General features: G+C 35.5%; 4 protein-coding genes across 4 annotated transcripts; 3 read left to right on the top strand and 1 right to left on the bottom strand.

Moving 5' to 3' along the window:
- The first annotated feature begins 331 nt into the window (after positions 1 to 331).
- Positions 332 to 5,765, top strand: LOC108214106 (DAR GTPase 3, chloroplastic). Its single transcript, XM_017385905.2, has 9 exons — positions 332 to 657; positions 1,898 to 2,041; positions 2,140 to 2,256; positions 3,108 to 3,251; positions 3,339 to 3,425; positions 4,238 to 4,353; positions 4,554 to 4,735; positions 5,065 to 5,122; positions 5,323 to 5,765. The coding sequence occupies exons 1-9, from the start codon at positions 502 to 504 to the stop codon at positions 5,444 to 5,446; spliced, it is 1,128 nt and encodes a 375-aa protein (XP_017241394.1). The 5' UTR covers positions 332 to 501; the 3' UTR covers positions 5,447 to 5,765.
- A 391-nt stretch (positions 5,766 to 6,156) lies between these two features.
- LOC108210497 (RAN GTPase-activating protein 1) lies at positions 6,157 to 9,582 on the top strand. The gene is made up of 2 exons (XM_017381817.2): positions 6,157 to 6,409; positions 7,691 to 9,582. The coding sequence occupies exon 2, from the start codon at positions 7,701 to 7,703 to the stop codon at positions 9,303 to 9,305; it is 1,605 nt and encodes a 534-aa protein (XP_017237306.1). The 5' UTR covers positions 6,157 to 6,409; positions 7,691 to 7,700; the 3' UTR covers positions 9,306 to 9,582.
- Positions 9,583 to 10,269: 687 nt separating this feature from the next.
- LOC108210498 (stress response protein NST1) lies at positions 10,270 to 12,586 on the top strand. Its single transcript, XM_064090186.1, has 6 exons — positions 10,270 to 10,424; positions 10,541 to 10,678; positions 10,958 to 11,080; positions 11,577 to 11,813; positions 11,912 to 12,076; positions 12,192 to 12,586. The coding sequence occupies exons 1-6, from the start codon at positions 10,374 to 10,376 to the stop codon at positions 12,471 to 12,473; spliced, it is 996 nt and encodes a 331-aa protein (XP_063946256.1). The 5' UTR covers positions 10,270 to 10,373; the 3' UTR covers positions 12,474 to 12,586.
- A 100-nt stretch (positions 12,587 to 12,686) lies between these two features.
- Positions 12,687 to 15,130, bottom strand: LOC108210499 (uncharacterized). Its single transcript, XM_017381819.2, has 5 exons — positions 14,973 to 15,130; positions 13,790 to 14,059; positions 13,635 to 13,712; positions 13,465 to 13,536; positions 12,687 to 13,014 (listed from the first exon to the last, which is right to left on the bottom strand). The coding sequence occupies exons 1-5, from the start codon at positions 15,012 to 15,014 to the stop codon at positions 12,820 to 12,822; spliced, it is 657 nt and encodes a 218-aa protein (XP_017237308.1). The 5' UTR covers positions 15,015 to 15,130; the 3' UTR covers positions 12,687 to 12,819.
- Positions 15,131 to 16,834: the final 1,704 nt, after the last annotated feature.

The raw sequence follows: 16,834 nt of genomic DNA, 5'->3' as shown, positions 1-16,834 counted from the left end.
AAATAGTCTTTTTAATGTTTTTAAATCAATATTTTCAAAAATATTTTTTATAATTTAGGGGCCTTTTGGACAAATTTAACAAAAGATATTTTTACTTAAAGTAAAAAAGTGAAATAGAAGTGAGAATTAAATTAAAATTTACAAGTGATTATTATTTGGAACAATGGAACAAAGTATAAGTACTGAAATAAAAATTAGATTCTCAGCACAAATGCTTCTTACTTTTTACCCAAACAAGTCAAGATTAGTGGAAACTGGTTTCTTGTTGGAGCTAGAAGTTGTCTAAGCCAAACAGCCACTTAAATATTTTGGAAAAATAACTTTTTTTTTAATTAATTGCTTCTCCATTTTTATTTTCTTTCCTCTGTGAACCGTCTTATCTTTTCTGGGGAAAAAACTGAACTCGGTCTCTTGTATATGGTGTTTGACGTGAGAACACATATATAAAGGCAAACATGGATTAAGCGGTGTTGAGAATTGTTAGATAGTAAAATTATAGCAATGGGAGCTCATCTTCTTGTTCAGATATCATCTGGGCTTTGTTGTCTCAAGAAGAACTCTGCAGCACCATCACTTATTAGTGGGCCTCACCCAAGAACCAGACCTTTGTCTACTGTTTGCGCTGCTTCTCCAACCCACCCCACCTCCACTATTCAGGTAATCTCTCCCCCCCTCTCTCCCTCCCTCCCTCTCCTCTCCCTCTCCTCCTCTCTCTCCCTCTCTCTTTCTCTCTCTCCCACTATCTCTCTCTCTCTCTCTCCCTCTCTCCCTCTATCTCCCTCCCCCATCTCTCCCCCTCTCTCCCTCTATCTCTCTCTATCCCCATCACATTTGATTAAAGTCTTGCAATTTGGTTGTTCACTTTATGCAATGTGGAAATTAGCTTAATTTATTGATGGGTTTTTCAGAATGTCCTTGTTTTGTTCATTTTGTTGTTGTCCTTTTATGTGATTACTATTTAATTGTAAAGTTCTGTTTTTTTGCTGACTAATTAGATGATGAAATGAAGCTTGTAAAATCTAAGGGGTGAAATTTTTGGAGTCCTTACAAAGAAATCGTCTTTTGAAATCTTTAGAAATTAGTTTGAAGCAGTAGATTTTGAGAGGTTTGGGTTTTAACTATCTGGAGTTTTTTAAGTTCATTGTTATGGTTCGTCAGAGTGGAAGATGGTTCGATGATGCCTCAGTGGAGTTAATTGTCGATATGAGCTATGTCAATTGTTAAGTTCTTTTAAGCATTTAGTTATCATGCAAGTAGACTGCTTTAATTTTTAAATCAGGCTGCTGTGTACTAGTATGTTATGAGTGAAAATAATGTATAATGTCCTCGTATTACTTGAAAATTTCCTTTATAAAGTGGAACAATTCATTTTGTGTTTGATTGTTCCTAGTAAAGCCAGTGCAACTACCCCAATAATGCAATAAGAGCGTTCAATGCAAGTCGAAATGCCAGAACTGTAAGACTATATACAACCACAAGTTTGGCATCTCTGTATCTGTCACATGATTATTATAATACATGCTCTAAATCTCTCAATACTCATATTATATGGTTGAGCAGTGTCAAAAGTCACAAGGAGATGCTATAGCATGAATTTGTTTTGTTTCTATATCCTAGTTTTTTCAGGTCCAAGCACAAATGTCACTATGTCAGTTTGTAAGGACGCAGCCACTTTCGATAAGCCATAAATAGCTTTTTCTTTTGCACTTAACTTATGACTGTGATGTCGTGAATTTGTAATTCATCGTTCATTACCATTTCTAATTGTCTAACAGAAATTAACGTGTGGATTCCATATTCCGTGCTTCTATCAGTGTATATAAATATATATTATCATAGGAAATTTATCATGAAATTGGTGGAAACAAGGATATAATTTGAGTTTGCACCATTTCAGATTGTTGGTGGGAATACTCCAGGTTGGTATGGAAACAGTAATTTGCATTTTAGTGACACATTTAACAATCATGAAGACGAATTTGACTGGGTCGATCTTGATAATGAACTCTATCATTGGACAAAAGCATTGCGGCCTGTTCAGGTAAGATGGAGTCCATATGTTTAAGAGAGCATCTTATACTGCATCTTTGAGTTACTTATTCTGGTTTCTGTACACTTACCCTGCTGCTAATTGAGTAGTGGTATCCTGGTCATATTGCAAAAACTGAAAAAGAACTAAAAGAACAGCTAAAATTGATGGATGTTGTGATAGAGGTGCGAGATGCAAGAATTCCAATGTCCACTAGTCATCCTCAGGTGAATTACTTCTGCCCTTTAATTTCTATTTTATTTGTCATTATCTGCATGTTATAATTTACTTACTATTGCTTGCGGATATCCAGTAATATAATGTACTTGGTTTATCCTTCATCTTTTCCCAGCAATCTTTACTTGTTTAATTATACACATGAACTGGATACAACATATACTTCACAACATTGAAGAATATCAATTGAATATGCATCTCCATATCATTATAACCATACCCGAGCACAAGCAAAAAGTGGCCATTAGATGTCCAACACTCCAACTCCTTGGAACCTTTTGGTGTGGGAAAGCCGCATATGAGATATAGTAATTTAACACTTGCCTTATTTTAATATATTCTAAGCCCCCTAAGGGGCAATAAGGCAAATCTCCATATTCGATCGTGAGTATTAGGACCCCGCCAGGGGCCTCTATGTAAACCAGACTTTGTAACTATGTTACAAACACTCTCAAAACTCACGTCTGACATTGTGAGCTGCTAAATATCTAATATGTCCATCTAGCAAAAAACAAATAAACGAAGTTACACTGAGCCAAATCAAACATATCTAAATTCTAATATGTCCGGATTCAAGAGAAAAATCTTGAAAAGATATGAAAATCTGTTGCAAATTACGAAAAGTTTTTTGCAATCATGCATTTTTCTTAAAATTATGCATTTTCCTGTTAAAAACCCATGTGTGTAAATTTACTCTCGGTACTACATAATATATAATGTGAAAAGCTTGGTGCTATATCAATGTATATCTGTTAATGTAAAATTGAGGCCATTTTGAGCCGGTAACTAAAACCTGTATTCCTAAATGTATACGTTTCTTCTATGGAACTTATGTGAGCAGATGGATTCGTGGCTTGGTAACCGAAAAAGAATCTTAGTTTTAAACAGAGAAGACATGATATCTGCTGCCGACCGTAATGCCTGGGCATCTTATTATGCCAACCAGGGAACTAAGGTTGTCTTCGCCAATGGAAAGCTTGGAATGGTATGTCACGATACTTCTTTTGGTTTTGCTTTCTGGGTATCTCATTAAAATATGGGTTTTAAAAGTCATGTCATGTTGAAAGTGCAGGGAGCCTTGAAGATGGGGAGGTTAGCAAAGACCCTAGCTGCTGGAGTAAATATAAAGCGCAGAGCAAAAGGGCTACTTCCCCGTCCGGTATGTTACTCTAGTTTGCAGATTGTGTGGACATTTCATCATGCTTCACTAACATCATATCAATTATTTTCTTTCTACATATGGTGTTCATGTTAAACATCCCACTAAGCAAGAAATCCGTCATTGAGCAGTGAAATAAGTTGTCAAGCTACTAGTGAGTATGAGTAGGCACTTATTTATGTAGAGATCTGTGTTCTAATATTTTGGTATATGTAAGCTGAAAGTCGCTAAAGGAAAGAAAAATCCAAATTTGCCTAGGTCATAACCCTGGAATTCTCCTCGGGCAGTCTATAGGCTATGGCTGCTAGTCTCTTTGATCCCTTCCGTTGTCTGACTTGCTACCATGGCTAGCACCAAAGCTCAACTTGGTGGGTGGGGGGTCCAGATGGTCTTTAGAACATTAATTTCTGTTTATTCTATGTATAAGATGCTCCAAAGTTAATGCTTCAATTAGGTGTGTTGTGTTTGGTTAAAAAATTTACAAGGGTCATCACCTTGCCCTGTAAGCCTCTCTACTCTCTTGGGTAGATGTAAGTTGCCTACATTTAGACCTTGCTCTATGAGCGGGATATAGTGGCTACTCCCCTTTTCCTTAAAGAGAGAGATGCTTAAACTTATATGCAACCTCTTCATTATACACACACACAAACACACACACACATATATAGAGGTACATATATTATTTATTTATTGTAAATCAAGTATGTACAATGAAGTATACTCAAGTTTGTACTTTCAATGAATCCTACTTCTCCACCTGACAACTTGACATTTGGACTTGCTTTATTAGGATGTTCTTTACTGTTTTCCAGGTTCGAGCTGGAATAGTAGGATATCCAAATGTTGGCAAATCATCTTTGATCAACCGTTTGCTGAAGCGGCGCATGTGTCTAGCTGCTCCAAGACCTGGTGTTACCAGAGTACTGAAGTATGTAATACCATTTACGTTTCATGATTAATCTATCAATGATGAATGCATGCTCACAGTCTTTTAAGCTTCAGATTCACCTGAAACTGAGACTACTACATGTGAATTTTTTAATTTTTATTTTATTTTTCTCATATCTTACACTGGGCAGTGTGTGAGTGCTAATTTAAAACATTTTCGTCTATATTGCTTTTCAAAAGATGGGTTCGTTTTGGGACTGACCTGGAGTTGTTAGATTCCCCTGGAATAATCCCAATGAGAATTAGTGATCAGTCTGCTGCCATTAAGCTTGCAATGTGTGATGACATTGGGGATAGATCCTATGATTTTGCTGATGTTGCAGCCATTCTTGTCCAGATGCTTACAAAGTTTCCATCAGTTGGTGTGTATCCTTCCTTTCTGTATTATCATCTTAATATAGTTACTAGTAGATCAACTTACCTGTACATTGAAAAATTATCAGTTGTTAATGGAAGAATATGCCATACTCCTCCAATAAGTGTTGTTTAGTTTTTTCTATTAAATAAAAGATACATGTGAACCATTAATTAGTTTTTTATCAGTGTACATTTCTTGTTGCTTTTCTTCTTCTGTTCTCATGTAGGTCGTCTGAGTACTATTTTTAGGATTCAGTATAAATCTTACTTACATCTGTCTAGCAGGAACTATTTCCCCACGTCTCTGCTCATAATTTTGTGGCTTTTTTTCCAGGAAATGCAGTTCTGTGCCAACGTTATAAACTTGATGCAGATTCCACTTGTGGTAAAACGTGAGTTTGGATTGTGAAGCTCTGATCTTCTTTCTGTTCTCCGATTCTCATTTTCCTTGGTCCTAACAGTTACACATTCTAAACGCCTTGCCATATCAGGGAATCAGAAAAGATATTAGAACCTATTATAAAATCTTTAATTTAGAGGGAGTATCTTTTATTGATCCTAATAATTAACCTTACCTACCCATATTTCACAGATTCGTACAAAAACTTGCAAATCACTTGTTCAATGGAGACGGTAATCAAGCAGCATTTCGTATCTTGGCAGACTTCAGAAAAGGAAAATTTGGTTGGCATGCCCTCGAGAGGCCTCCAAAATAACACGACGGGGGTCATTTTGATATAGTAGAACGGGGCCTCCAATATAACACGACGGGGTCAATCTGATATAGTAGAATGCCAGACAGTGTTGATATATAAAAACACAAGATCCGCGAGCCCTGCTGATGAGCCCGACGATGCTTGGTGGATAGTTGATATATATCTGAATACCATCTCGGGAGGGCAAGGAATAGGCCGCCTGTGTGAACAGAGACCTCCATGATCTAAATGTATTGTAGCTTTTTTTTTTACATGTAAAGTACTTTTCAGGTGTCTCAAAACTTTATACAAATAACATGACACACGTATGTGTTTTTAATTTGTGAGTGCATGTAAATACAGGCGGGTCTCATATTCCTTAGATTTGTTAATCATCATCTCAAGATGCTTGTTTACGTTGCCCTAAGCAATGGTATCGAGATATTGCATTCGGAACGTTTGACTTACCTTATTTTTCAGATAAAAGCTCATTTTCGGTAAGTGGATATCGGTAAGTGGATATGTAGTTAATTTTTTTAAAAAAAATAAATATAACGGATATAAAACACTTTCTTACTTTTTATTTTTAAAAAAGATACAATATTACATATATTTTTATCTGAAAATAAGTTTTTATTTTTGTAAATAATTATTTGTCAAATAGTCTCATTATCTTGACTCTTTTTACTAAATCAAACGGTGAAGAAAAAATGTGCAATAACAAATCAAACAGTGAAGAAAAAAAATGTGCAAATCATAAATCTACAAAGAAAAGAAAAGACCAAAATTAGTGCTATTCATTTCCCTCCAAAATCGTATTTTATTCTTAAAGAAACCCTTTCAAATTCTACCCTATCCAAGAAGCAGTTGAGAGACGTTTCCAGAGTACCACAAAAAAACGCTTTCAAAATAACTCCCCCTCTCCTCCACTCAATTACACTACTTCTCCAGGGTTTCAATTCTCTGTCAGTCTGTTTGTAACCTGTAAGTATCTAAATTCTTATTAAACTCCGAATAAAAATTTGATCTTTATTGTTTATTTGGATTTTTAATCATACCCTTTAGATTTTTAATATAGTTTGTCTGCAAAAATTGAATCTTTATTGTTTATCTTGAATTTTTAATCATACCCTTTTAATTCCTTGACATAGTTTGTGTGCAAAATTGAATCTTTATTGTTTATCTTGAATTTTTAATCATGCCCATTTGATTCTTGATATATTGTGTGTGAAAAAATTAAATCTTTGTTGTTTGTCTGGATTTTTAATCATGCCCATTTGATTCTTCATTTGCTTTGTGCGCAAAATTTGAATTTTTTTTTGTTTATCTGGATTTCTAATCATGCCCGTTTGATTCTTGAACTAATGTTTGTGTAAAGATTCAACCTTTATTGTTCTTCTTTGTCATAAAGTACTTATAGTTCTTTTTTCATATACAGACTGTGTAAAAACTAGTGTCAATTTAGCTGTGCATAAAATGACTGCTATTACAGTACCTAATGCCTTCGCTTCATACTAGAGGAATTAGGACGAGATATTTATTGCTCGTATAATTTTACGGGAGCATAGATGCATACTAAGAAAGTTATTTGTCAGTTTTGCTGTTGATTTGTATTCAGGTTAAGCGGAGGATAGTGGTTTTGTGTTTTGTCATAGAGGTTTCATAATTTTCTTAGGTTGTAATAAGGTGATAAAGTGATAGTAATGCCACACATATTATTACTTATGAAACTTCATGCCATTGCTTTAAGAAATTTGTTCTGTCTGAGATGGACTTAACATTTACAAATTCATGCTGAACCTATGTCTGTTGCATAGATATTCAATACAAGGATAAACAAGTTGTCTAAAGATATTAGATGTGTCCCTTTAATTTCATCTTAATAGCCCTTCGTATCTGCTCTGCTCCGTGTTTTAGTTTTCTGGGTTGGTTTTTGTACAACTGTGAGTCTGTGACTATCTTATACCTGTGTTGCATAGAGTGCCTTCGATCATCTTCTGTAACATATTTAAGTGTTTGTTCCTCGATTTGGCCAAATGATATAATCAACACACATACGATGTACCCATGTACAGATTTTGAATTTTGACTTGGGAACTTCGAGCTAGGCAAATGCTGAAGCATTTATGCATTACAACCAAAAATATAGGACTTAATAGAACTGCAGATCTGAAAACGTTGAGTTTTTGTTCCTGTCGTGTTAAATTCTAGATTAAGGTTTGATGTAATTACTTCTGGGTTTTTTGAATTTGATTATGGTACCAGGCAACTTTAGATGGATTCTGCATTTCATTACGGCCCGATCTCTGTCAAACTGTGGCCTCTTAGTCCAAGCACAAGGCTAATGCTTGTTGAGCGAATGACCAAGAATCTTACGACACCATCTGTCCTATCTAGAAAATATGGTCTGCTGGGCAAAGAAGAAGCTGAAGAAATTTCCAAGAAGATTGAAGAATTGGCTTATGCTTCTGCTAAACTACACTTTGAGAAGGAGCCCGATGGTGATGGAAGTTTAGCTGTACAACGTTATGCTAAAGAGTCTAGTAAACTTATGATTGAAGCAGTCAGAAGAGGGCCACTAAAGGCAAAGGAAGACGGATCAGTAATAACTGAGAAAGGTACGACAACTCATGATACTGTATTTGATATATCTGGAGGTTCCCGGGCCTTTATCAATGCAGAGGAAGCTGAAAGGTTGCTAGAACCACTGAGTAGGCAAGGAAATAAGTATACAAAGATTTGTTTCAGCAATCGTAGTTTTGGGTCAGATTCTGCTCGTGTTGCTCAAGCCTTTTTGTCAGCTCTCAAGGATCAACTGAAAGAAGTCGATTTATCAGATTTTGTTGCAGGAAGACCAGAGGACGAAGCTATTGAAGTCATGAAAATGTTTTCATCTGTCCTGGATGGTTGTGAACTAAGGTATCTGAACTTATCTGATAATGCATTGGGAGAAAAGGGTGTAAGGGCATTTGAGAGCCTCTTGAAGTCGCAGCGTAACTTGGAGGAGCTTTATCTTATAAATAATGGTATTTCAGAAGCTGCTGCACAAGCTGTATGTGAATTGATACCTTCCACTGAGAAACTAAAGGTGCTTCAGTTTCATAACAACATGACAGGGGATGAAGGCGCAATTGCCATCTCAGAACTTGTGAAACATTCTCCTGCATTAGAAAATTTCCGCTGTTCTTCCACGAGGGTTGCCTCTGAAGGGGGAGTTGCTTTGGCTGAAGCACTTGGAACTTGTAACAATCTGAAGAAGCTTGATTTACGTGACAATATGTTTGGTATAGAATCCGGAGTTGCTTTAAGTAAAGCACTCCCCGGATGTCCTAATCTTAGTGAACTTAACCTCAGCTACCTCAATCTAGCAGATGAAGGTTGCATAGCTCTTGCTAATGCTCTCAGGGAGTCTGCTACTTTACTCAAAGTTCTAGAGATGTCTGGAAACGAGATTACTGCCAAAGCAGCTCCCGCTCTGTCAAGCCTAATAACTTCACAACGTTTGCTACTCAAACTAAACTTGTCTGAAAATGAATTGAAGGACGAGGGTGCTATTCAAATTGCAAATGCTCTGGAGCAGGGTTGTGCACACTTAAACGAAGTTGATCTGAGCACAAACCTAATTAGAAGGGCCGGTGCCAGAGTTTTGGCTCAGACAGTTATAGCCAAACCAGGGTTTAAGCTGCTTAACATTGATGGCAATTTCATTTCTGATGAAGGTATTGATGAGATCAAGGATATGTTTAAAAGCTCTTCCGCTATGCTGGCTCCATTGGATGATAACGACCCTGAAGGAGAAGATCATCAGGACTCTGAGGAAGACGGTGATGAAAATGAACTTGAATCCCAACTCAAGCGCCTTGAAATCAAACACGGGTAGTTCCAGCACATTATCCATATCAGCATTATCTCCTCTATGTGCTGTTCTAGATTCCAGTCTGCATACTTACATAAGCTAGTACCAGATTATGCAACATAGCTGTAACAAACTCTTTTACAACTAGATTAGGACCTAAAGTTTAGCTTTCTAGTTCCCAGGACTTCGATTTATTCTTGAATATGCTCGTTCATGATTTATTGTAGCCACATATTCGAGCTAGCTTAAATTTCATTGTTTTTTATCCCCGCAAAATTCTCCTTGTTGATGCTATCTAGTACACATGAATTGCAATTTTCTGTTGCATACTCGCATCTGCTGATATTTGTTCTGTTTACACTTTATCATTGCAGAATTACTCGTTCTAAAGATGGTAAGGCCGCCTCCAACAATAGATTCGAATTTGGATTACCAAGTTTTATTCCGGAATTATCCTAAGAATCTTTGAACTCTTTAATGCGAAAAATGCTCCTAGTACTTTAACTAGATCGTATAAATTAATATTCCCTGACCCCCGTCAGGTTGTTAATATTTAGTCTAAACGGTTTGACACATATTTTAAATTTTTTATATAGTATATTTTTATTAATCATTTTAAATGATTTTTTTTCTAAATAAAAGTTTAATGTTCAAAAATTTATTCAGAAAAATAAAATTATAAAAAAGTTTATGAAATTCTATATTATACATGTCTCGGTATATGTGTTAAGTAGTGAAAAAATCGTAAATAAACTGGAGTATCGGAAAATTACGCTTAAAATACTTGTACTCACCAAGCTTAGGTGAGGTGATTAGGTACTTAAATCTTAAAAGTAAAACATGACCAACGGGAAGAAAAGAAGGGTCTCATTACTTTAAACCAATCGGCTAAAATCGAAGAACAAAATAATATAAAACATCCACTATATCTCCATAAAATAATAAATAGTAATTTATAACGTTAGCTAGCCACACATATAAATAAATAAAATAAATCAAACCCCTTTTTCAAAATATTCAGCTCCTTTGAAAACTAGCCGTTAAACATAAACTCTTTATCTCTATCTCACAAATAGATCAAACACAGCTATAATGGCAACTTCAGTTCAACTATCTTCATCATCTCCAGTTACCCTTTTTAAGGTACATTAAAATCCCAACTCAGATCATTAGATTTTTCGAGATTTCGAGTTTATAATTTTATTTAAAAATTTATTTTTTTTTTGTTTTTTCACATTGAATTGGGTAATTAATTGTAGCAATCTGGGAGCTCCATGGATTCAACTTCTGTGATCAGCCCTTCTTCAGATTCCAGTTTCTGGAGTGCTCTTCGCAATCGGGTCGATACGCTTCTTGAGAATCGAAAGGCCATTGATCAATCTTTGCCCACACTAGAGGTAAAATTAATAAGAAGGGCTTTTTTGTTGAGCTAGTGATTGTCTAGTTTCTTGATTAAAGTTTGTAGCTTTAGTAAGAATGAGTTAATGGATGATTTATAAAATTGTTTGCATAATGAGGGGGGAAAAATTCTTAATTAAAGTTTTTATATTTAGCAAGAATGTGCTAATGGGTGATTTATAAAATTGTTTGCAGAATGAGGGAAAAAATATTTCTTGATTAAAGTTTGTAGCTTTATTAAGAATGTGCTAATGGGTGATTTATAAAATTGTTTGCAGAATGAGGGAAAAATCGAGAGGGCGAAAAGGTTGAAGGAGGATTCATTGCTGTTGCTTAGAGGGTTTGACTCTGTTTCGAATTCTCTTTCTCAATTATCTGGTAGTCTGGATAATGCTCTCCAGGTATTCGATCTCATTTCTCGATGCTGTTAATTAAAATGTTACTCTAGATCAGTTGTGTGCAAGATTTGTGATGCTTAATTGTCACTGTCAGAACATAATATAAGTATAAGCAAGTGTCAAAAAAGTAATATAGGAATTTGCCAAGCGTTGATGATAGTATGATGCAATTAAGCAATGTTGATGATAAGATACAGGTTTAGGGGAGCCGAGAAAATACTGTGATATTGTAGCTTAGGTAATGCACTAGTGGTGGAGTTTAAGTCTAGGTGCCCCAGTAGTCAAATGAATAAATAAAAGCGGATGTTCAAGTTAGATTATTACTCAGAAGTTGCACTTCTAATGATCTACTCTTGAATCTTGAATTGCGGTTTTGACTGAGGGGGGTATTGAGAATGTATGATCCTAGATGTTATTTATTTGATTCTCTTTTAAAATTCTGTAATGTGGTCATTGTTCTGCAGTAGAGTCTTATGTGTACTCTGTCTAATTTGTTTAGGGGGCAAGGGAACTGTCTAGGCCTCCCACATTGTCACAAATAGTTCGTGAAACTGTAGAGAAGGCGAAGGAAGAGGATAAACAATTTAATGAAGAACAACAAAAGGGGGATGATGAAGAGACTGAAGAAGGTAAGCGAGGAATGAAAAGGAAAGAATGTCCAAATGACGAAGGGGATAAGGTGAAAGAGAATGGCCAGAGTCCGTACGGGTTGGGGAATTTCAAGAAAGCGAAAAATGTAAGTTTTATATGATTTTCATGCCATATGATTTATTTTATGATTGGTGCAGATAGATATGATTTACTAAAACTCATAGTTCATACTGTTTTTTGAAGATTGCAATGTCTATGGCGAAAAAAGCAACTTCCATCGCCAGAGAACTGAAATCAGTGAAATCTGATTTAAGTTTTCTGCAGGAGCGCTGCTCTCTTCTTGAGGAGGAAAACAGGAGGCTTCGAGATGGATTTGCCAAAGGAATTCGACCAGAGGAAGATGATCTGGTAAATTTGACGCTATTCTTTCAGTTTAGAGCCAAAGGTTTTGGTGAAATAGAAAATCAGACAAAAACATCTTCATTAAGATCGAACTCAAATCTTTTTGTACTTGTTTTTGCAGATGAGGTTACAAATGGAGGCACTTCTCGCTGAAAAGTCCAGATTGGCAAACGAGAATGCTGCTTTAACCAGGGAGAATCAATGCCTTAACCAGCTCGTTGAGTACCATCAGCTCACGTCTCAGGACCTCACAGAATCGTATGAGCATGATATAACAGGCGTGTGTTTGGACTTCTCATCTGTTCCCCAAACCATTCCGGAAGAAGAGGAAGGCGAGGATGCAGATAATGAAGCTCCCAAGACACCTCTCACTGATAGACATGGTTTCTCATTCTCTGAATGATGTAGATGAATTTTGGCTTTCGCGCATATACCATTCCTGCACTACATGAATTATCGCAAAGTTTATAATAATTCTTGTTAAGTATATGAGAACGAATCTTTTAACTTTCTACAGCCATGGTGTCTGCTTATTGTTTACTGAAAATATGTTTACTGTTCTCCGATGTCAAGTTTCTTGTTTGCCAAATATTTTCAAACTGACTCAAAAGTTCAATAAGTACTTGATAAGTAAATCATGGGACTACATCACAACGTAGTTAACACGTAGTTTTCATAGATACAGCTGACTAACAGAGTTTTCAATCGACAACTAACATAGTTTTCAATCGACAACTACAATTCTGGTGCTATTTGCTTCCTTTCTTTTGCCTTTTTTCATGGGCTTGAACTTCCAAATCAATCACACGATCTGGATGAGGAGGATGAGGAGACCCAGGAAACACTGCTTGAGAAGATAGTTTTACTAATGTTTCAGTTGCCTTTGTCAGATTTGATTCCAGGACCTCCTTCAATTTGGCTACAAAGTCCTTCCCATTTTCATGCTGTAAACAGATATTGGAAATTGTAATCAGTCAGTTACCACATTCTCTATGCAACAGTTAACTCTAATTGGAAGATGGAATTTTATCAAGGTATATAATAGAACATAGCTATAAAAAAAATCTCCTGTTCTGTTATCACTTAATGATTGGCCTTTATGTTCAAGGGTACTGAGAAACATAGTTTGCAATCATATTGTTGATGTAAGATATGTTAGCAAGACATATCAAAAATCATCGTGGCTGCTTGCCTGGAAATAACCAGAGGCCATAATTTCAAAATCTGGTTCACCTTTCATGTATAATTCAAATCCAAAGCAATATAAATTATGTTGCATAACCAGAAAAAGTTCCTAGTTAGTAGAAGCATAAACAATAGAAAGAGAATTTCTTCTCAGTAGTGGTTACCAGATGAATCTTATATTGAAACTATGGCATATTCAGAAGTCGTACCTTCTCAATCTTTGCATGAGCAATTAACAATTGATTGCTGAGCTTTCCATTTTCGAATGCCAATGACTGAATCTATAAATCATAGAACCATAAAGATAGATAAAAATATGGTTGAGTTTCAAGATGTCAAAGATGGATGATAAATAATTAGGTAGCATTAGAAATATTACCTTTTTCTGAGAGCGTATATAAAGGGTTTTGTATTTAAGTTCCGAAGAGCCATCAGTTGGAAAGTCTCGCTCATTAACCTAACCAGTCATTCCCAATGTGAGTTAGTCCAGCAATAGAAAAAAATACTTAAAGAAAATAATTAATGAACAATCACCTTAGACTTTAATATTTCGACATCCTCCACAAGTTGGTCGACTTTTTCTTCCAAACTTTTGCCACAGGGGATAGGCTCCTCAATCTCATCAATTTGAACAATTTCTAGCTCATCATCTCTCTCACTTTCCTCAAGATTTATTGGCTCATTAACATCTCCATTCTCCAGCTTTTCAGCACGACGGGTTCGTGCTATGTTCTTTAGGCGCTCTGACTGTCGGACCTTCATATATCTCTTTGTGACTGGTATGCTATTAGTTCTGTCATGAACCTACAAGCAATATCATGATTCCAAACTTCAACCGACGGGTGCCAAAACAAACTTTTAAACAATGTATGGGAACAAGTGCACAATGACAGGAAAATTACATCAAGAAATTACTTAAATCTTCATCCGGGAAAACAGATCAGATATGTTGTCTTAATCAGTTAGTCCTCATACAAGTACAATAATATGCCCAAAAATGTTCAATCCATTCCTACAGATAACAATCTGATCATCATAAATACTCGAAATTACTCAATTACTCATCACATAACCAGTGATAATTCCCTTGACACTCCAACACAAACACCTCACAAAAATCGAAAACTTCCTTTAGTTCAATGATCCCCTGATATTCACCCCCCTCTCAACCACTCAACTGATCCCAGTCATTAAAACATACTCTAACAAGCTATTATATATTTCTAAACCTACATTATTATTATCTTAATATAAGGCCACAAGTAGTGATGCATGCAAGGTTTGTGCCTCAAAGTCAATGTAAAAATGTTACTACACAAACACACAAAACTCAAGTTCACATAAATTATTATGGTGCCCCCTCTCTATAATTGTTCTAGATCCGCCACTGCATAAATATATCTAAAATTAAAACTCAAAACCCTGATCTAAATTCTATGATACCCGGATTCTTCAATTTGCCTCGAGTACTCATGTCGGACACTCAGACACTCGGATGGTATGGACATTTCAACACTAAGTTAAGGCCAGAATATGTAAAATTTTCAAACTATTGCCGAACCCGGAAATCGAACAGTATCTTTGGACACTTTTAGCCATGTTCAGGTAACATAAAATCTAATAGCTACATGCATCAATAATTCAAAGCAAAAATGTACCACAAACCAGCACACACTTCAAACTCTGAGCATTTTGCTAGTAAGAGTGTAGGAAGTACCTGAAGATTGTGATGATCTGCAGATTTTGGTTTCCTCCCCATTGTGCTCGAGGTAAAAAAAAAAATGAACAAGAGCTTCTTTATGGTGTGTTCATCTTCTAAACAGTGGGACAAGATTTTACTGTCAAAAGGCTCCTCAAGAACAGCCAAAAGTAAACTAGCTCTTGATGATGGTTAATAAATTTTAGTTGTTACTTCGGTAGGTTCAACTGTCCTGTAGTAATAAATTAATGTTAAATGTTGTGGTAGAAACTTTTGCATGTAGCCAATGTAGAGTATAGAAAACAGTGTTGGTAAGGGTGCATCCAATAGAATTTTTTGGACAGATACAGATGCATCCAATAGATTTTACCATGGTTTATTTTATACAAAATCAACCGTTTTTGAGTTCATTTATAGGGAAATTAGCGGTTTGGGAAAAAATTAGATGTTTGTGGTGATTTAGAGGTTTGACCATTTCAATTCGTTAATGATAGTGTTTGATAGTTAGCAGATTGAAATAGAGGTTTGGGTTCAAAAAGCTAGTTTGAGAAGTTTTTTAGGTTAGAAATTTGGGTATGTGTCATAAAAAGCTAATGAAACAGTTTTTCACTAAACAGTTTTACAAAAAACCGTTAATTCGATCCGCTAGTCAAAATATTTATTTCGATCAGCTAGTCAAATCATCTATTTCAATCCGCTATCAGCTAACAGCTAACCGTTGTTACCCAAACACGACCATAGTCTTATTTATATGATAGAAAATTAAAAATATATATTTAAAAATAGAGGGAATATAAAATTACCCATTTACCAAAAAAAAAATAGAAGTAATACAAAACTCAGAAGTAACCAAATACAAGTAATACAAAACTCAGAAGTAACCATCAACTTTTCAGTAAACTTATATTTGGTGCAGGTGCCCCTGATCAAATCTTATTTCTATCGTCAGTTCGTCACACTTTTACGCGGATTCTTGTAATAATAAGATAGTACTAAAAATCTTTTAGTCAACTCAACTCTTTGTTTATAAATCCACAGCAACATCAATATCCTCTTTCCTTTTTATTTTTAGTGTTCCGATTCTCGAGACCTTTTAGATATTTTGATTGTATAATAAAATTACTTTTTCAAAATAAAAATTGCCATTGAAATTACAATTTAAAATTTATAACTTTATATATATAACGTGTCAAAAGTTATTAAATAAAAATATAGATAAAAGATTAATATAATGAGAAATGTTGAGAATGATATTCAATTTAGTAGAATTTTTAGTCTCATTTATGTGTCACGGGTCCGGAACGATTTGATATTGATTGTGGTGTATTGAAAAGATATCTTTGACCAAAATATGAGGGTGAAAGTCTTTTTTATCCTTTTATCAACATCTATTGCCCAAAATATCTGTAAGCGGAAAAACTGACTAAAGTAACCAGTTGAACACGCATTCCACACATGCGTTTATAAGAGTTACGCACACGTAAAATGCGAGTAGCTTATAAAATGCATGATCCACCTCCTAAAAATCCAAGACACGCATATGACATATGCGTGTTTCTTCAAGCACTGTACCTATACGCATTTGTACCATGCGTCTATCCATACTTGATGGCAGTGAAGACATTCTTCTCCTTCTTCCTTGCATATTATCTTTCATCTTTTTGTCGTCCTTTTGTTTAGGCTATACATAAATATCATGCTTTCATCTTAACTTCTCAGCCGCTCTATCAATATACGAGTGCGGGATAAACTCATGGTCGACATGCCTGTATCTTTCCAGTTAGTTTTTTGCTGGCCGAAGCTCTATTCGAGTACAAGTCCTCCGGGAAGAATAGATTATTTTGTTTTAAAAGGTGTTAATCTGATGATGATGAAGCTTA

Source organism: Daucus carota, chromosome 3 (genome assembly GCF_001625215.2).
Source record: "Daucus carota subsp. sativus chromosome 3, DH1 v3.0, whole genome shotgun sequence".
In the NCBI taxonomy this organism is placed as follows: Eukaryota; Viridiplantae; Streptophyta; class Magnoliopsida; order Apiales; family Apiaceae; genus Daucus; species Daucus carota.
Note: the sequence above shows the minus strand (reverse complement) of the source record. Positions and strands in the feature narration are given on the sequence as shown.

Coding starts and splice junctions, on each gene's coding strand:
- LOC108214106 (XM_017385905.2), top strand. CDS start 502: ATGGGAGCTCATCTTCTTGTTCAGATATCATCTGGGCTTTGTTGTCTC. Junction 3,426..4,237: donor AAGGGCTACTTCCCCGTCCG/GTATGTTACTCT, acceptor ACTGTTTTCCAG/GTTCGAGCTGGAATAGTAGG. Junction 4,736..5,064: donor TACAAAGTTTCCATCAGTTG/GTGTGTATCCTT, acceptor CTTTTTTTCCAG/GAAATGCAGTTCTGTGCCAA.
- LOC108210497 (XM_017381817.2), top strand. CDS start 7,701: ATGGATTCTGCATTTCATTACGGCCCGATCTCTGTCAAACTGTGGCCT.
- LOC108210498 (XM_064090186.1), top strand. CDS start 10,374: ATGGCAACTTCAGTTCAACTATCTTCATCATCTCCAGTTACCCTTTTT. Junction 10,679..10,957: donor AATCTTTGCCCACACTAGAG/GTAAAATTAATA, acceptor AATTGTTTGCAG/AATGAGGGAAAAATCGAGAG. Junction 12,077..12,191: donor GACCAGAGGAAGATGATCTG/GTAAATTTGACG, acceptor TTGTTTTTGCAG/ATGAGGTTACAAATGGAGGC.
- LOC108210499 (XM_017381819.2), bottom strand. CDS start 15,014: ATGGGGAGGAAACCAAAATCTGCAGATCATCACAATCTTCAG. Junction 13,537..13,634: donor ATATACGCTCTCAGAAAAAG/GTAATATTTCTA, acceptor TATGATTTATAG/ATTCAGTCATTGGCATTCGA. Junction 13,015..13,464: donor CTCATGCAAAGATTGAGAAG/GTACGACTTCTG, acceptor ATCTGTTTACAG/CATGAAAATGGGAAGGACTT.